General features: G+C 37.7%; 1 protein-coding gene across 1 annotated transcript; it reads right to left on the bottom strand.

Moving 5' to 3' along the window:
* Positions 1-2,009: 2,009 nt before the first annotated feature.
* Positions 2,010-2,925, bottom strand: LOC103072162 (spliceosome-associated protein CWC15 homolog). Its single transcript, XM_007446534.1, has 2 exons — positions 2,563-2,925; positions 2,010-2,342 (listed from the first exon to the last, which is right to left on the bottom strand). Exons 1-2 carry the CDS (start codon positions 2,923-2,925, stop codon positions 2,010-2,012), a joined length of 696 nt encoding a protein of 231 aa, XP_007446596.1.
* Positions 2,926-3,782: the final 857 nt, after the last annotated feature.

The raw sequence follows: 3,782 nt of genomic DNA, 5'->3' as shown, positions 1-3,782 counted from the left end.
TCCCTACAGAAGTCTTGAATACTAGATGAGAGAAAAACATGAAGGTCTCTCTGTCTTAACTTTTCCAAATTCAGGAAAAAACGTATTTTAAATGTTCTCAGAAACTAAGAAATAGCACGTATTTGAAAGGAATGGCTGGAATCACCATTTGAAGACTCATGTATATCCAACAGCACTTGGATTGTGGCTAATCCTTGTAGCCAAAGCTGATAAATTCCCTCCATTGAGCAGTGACTTAAACATGGAGGACTTTCTGTTATTTTGTATTTGTGATTAGAGAGTTGTGACAACCTCTGCTCGTCAGAGGTAGAGAAAAAAAAAAAAAGGATCAATCACTTATCTCAGGGAAATAAGATCCCTGAATTTTTCTAAAATCTATCACTCTTTGATTTTTAGTCTTGCATTCATACTCTGTGTTAATCTAATCTTTTCTGTTTCCTCCCGCCAAACTGGATAAACTGCTCCATAGATGTCAAGATAGGAGACGGATTGCTTTAGTTTTGTTTTTGTTTATTTCTTGTTTATGCTAGTAAACAAGATTGGATTACAGTGGACAAGACATTTAATTAGTCTAAGCTCAGTGTGCTGATCCATAAAATGAAGATGATAATACAGTACCACTTATATAAGGGAGATGTGAAGATTAAATAAGATAATGGATATAAAGTACTGAGCAAAGTGTCTAGAGCATATGAAGTGCTCTAAATGTTAGTTCTTGTTGTTTGAAAATGTGAGTTCTCTTTCTTGTGTTCAAAAATAGTCCTGCTTTTAAACTTGTTTAATTGAATCTTACGGCCTGACTTCGTATCCCCTCATTTCATCTTTTTAATTGTTTAAAATCCCTTCTGAACCTCTTAAAAATCAGAATATTTAATTAAGAAGCAAATTTTCATATAGGAGGGTGACCATGTTTGCAATGGTAGTTCACATAAACAGCTCTGGTTTCCTTGAGGGCAAGGACTGCAATGTTTTTTCTCACTGCTGCATCACCCACACCTGAAACAGTTAGTGCCCGACACATAATAGGTGCTCAATAAATATTTGTTAAATGAATGAAACAAGTTGGAAACAATTTAGTAAGAATATACTACTTCACAGAGACACCAGTAGGTCAGACTTATAAACCAGTCACATTTGGTAGCATGATAAGAATTTTATTCTCTGGAAACCATGTGGACGCCATTTATGGCTTCATCAGCATGACTTGTTATCCAACTCATTTCTGGCCAATTCAACAAGATGACCTTATTTTCAAGAACTTCTTTTATGACTAGACTTGTGGCATATATCACCCAATTCTGTTTCCTGGGATGGTAAGATAAAGTAGCAAGTGTTTGCCTCTGATAAAATGAAAAAGAACTGAAACACTCCTCTATTAATCTTACATGAAACATACAGCCTGGCATGACTTGCACAAAAGTAAAGAAAACCTTATTTTACCTATTTTTTCTCCAATACTAATTTTGCTTCCCCTAAGAATCTAATCAGATTAGGAATTTGGCAATTAAATTAGAAAATAAATTCCAGTGGTATATAAAACATGTGAAAATATTATATAATGGCTTTAACCAGGCTCTTACTTCATAAATTGATAGGCAAAGACATCATTTTAATGGTAATCTTAAATGAAGTACCCATTAAATCTAAAAAATGTATATCTTATTTTTCACTGAACATGTGTGTTGGTTCTTTCCTCTTTATCTTTCTCTTATAATTAGTAAAAATCTTTGTTTTTGACACAGATTATTAAAAATATTTATTACAAGCAGATTCCTTTTCCCATATTCAAAAGAAAAACATATGACTGGAAATACTGAGATGGCAATTGGTGAAACCAATTCCCAGTCCTTATCAAGTTAGGAATCAATAAAGGAAAAGATATTTTGGAACTTAAAGTTAGGGAAGCCTATACACAATTTAGATGGGGGGGGGGAGAGAAAAACAAAAAAACCAAAATAAAGTCATATAGTTTACATTTTACAGCCTTTAATTAAGCACATAAAACTGTACTATTTAATATATTTTTCCATGAACTTTTTGTGAAATTCAGATCGCAACGTATCATTTACAAATCTTTTGTCTTTCTTCTGATCATCTACACCTTTTGTACAGTTCTTGAAAACAACATCATCATCCCACCTTCTTTTAACTTTGAAGTTGGCCTGAGGCTGGGATAGGCCAGTGAGATTAAGGAGAGGGTTTCCACTCAGAATGTTTTCCATACAAATCCTTTCTTCTTCAGCCTTTTGTTCTTGTTCCTTCCTGGACTGCTCTTCAGCTCTTTCTTTTTTAATTTTTTCCAGCTCCGCAAGAAGAGCTGCAGCATCATCATCATCACTCTTCTCTTCAAAATCTTTTATTTTTTTTGTGGTACGCGGGCCTCTCACTGTTGTGGCCTCTCCCGTCACGGAGCACAGGCTCCGGACGCGCAGGCTCAGCAGCCGTGGCTCACAGGCCCAGGCGCTCTGCGGAATGTGGGATCTTCCCGGACCGGGGCACGAACCCGTGTCCCCTGCATCGGCAGACGGACTCTCAACCACTGCGCCACCAGGGAAGCCCCGCCTCTTCAAAATCTTCATCTTCATCTTCCTCATCTGTTAGAGGGTCGTCTGCATTGAGGTTGGCAGCAGGGATCTGGTCCAGCCGAGGCTTCTTTGACACTGAAGAGGAGGTTGTATGTTCTCGGGTTGGCCGGTCTCTGTTTTTTTCTCTTGCAGCAGCTCTCTCTCTCTCTTCCAACTCTCTCCTGAAGTCACGGTTCCGAACTTCTTCAGGGGCATCCTGAGTGGTCTGTCTATATTTTATCTTTGTATGAGAGGGTAGGTCTCTGCTTGAATATTGCTTTGAGAGTTGGCTCCAATCACCTTCTCCTTTACCTCTCCCCCCTCTTGCAGGTTCAAAAGTTGGCCTAGCTGCTGTTGTCATCTTAGTCTGCTTTCCTGTTGCCTCTCACTTTTAGTAAAAATCTTTAAAGGGGACAATTGTGGCAAAGAAAGAAAGGCTAGAATAGAAGACAACCATACATAAATGAAAAATGGAAAAGATTGTCATAGCCATTTCATTCTCCATCGGTAAATGTTCCTTCTACTTGTGATATATACAGATGGACCGTTAGCTCCTGAGGTACCAAACAGCCTGCATATTTTGCAAAACGTTTCCTGAATCTATATCACATTCACCTTCATTGTATTTATCAAAACTGCATACATGCCCCTTATACTACTGTTTACCTGTTTCCCTACCTCAAAGTTTAAGCTTTCTATGTATTTTAGATTTACCTTAAACAAGAGTATCTGGAAAAACAAGCATGTGTGCTTTTTCCTAATGTATATTAAAATAAACACTAAATATTAAAATAAGCATCTGTCCATGCAACACCCATCAAATATTTCATATCCCCAGTGGAATTTGTACCACACTTTGGGAAACAAGACTTAGTGCTATCAACAGCAGAGTCACCCTTTCTTGCAAAATGAATAAAACAATACCTCCAGTCACTATATCTATGGAAAAGACTATTGTAGATATTGCAGTCCCTCAAGATCAGTTTGCATCATGTCCAGAGTATTTGGGGGATTATTTCCATTCTGTAGTCAAATAAAAAATACAAAAAATAAAAAGCCTTTGAAATAGAGGTTTCTGCACTTACACTGCCAGAGAGCATATGAAGGACTTCCCTACATCCCAGCCAGGAAGTCACAGCAGAGAACTGGCAGCAGCCCTATTTTGTAAGGCTGTCCACTGACAGAAATGCCCAACTGAAGGCCTGAAATTGAGACTAA

The sequence above is a fragment of the Lipotes vexillifer genome, unplaced genomic scaffold (assembly GCF_000442215.2).
Source record: "Lipotes vexillifer unplaced genomic scaffold, Lipotes_vexillifer_v1.1 scaffold327, whole genome shotgun sequence".
Classification (NCBI taxonomy): Eukaryota; Metazoa; Chordata; class Mammalia; order Artiodactyla; family Lipotidae; genus Lipotes; species Lipotes vexillifer.
Note: the sequence above shows the minus strand (reverse complement) of the source record. Positions and strands in the feature narration are given on the sequence as shown.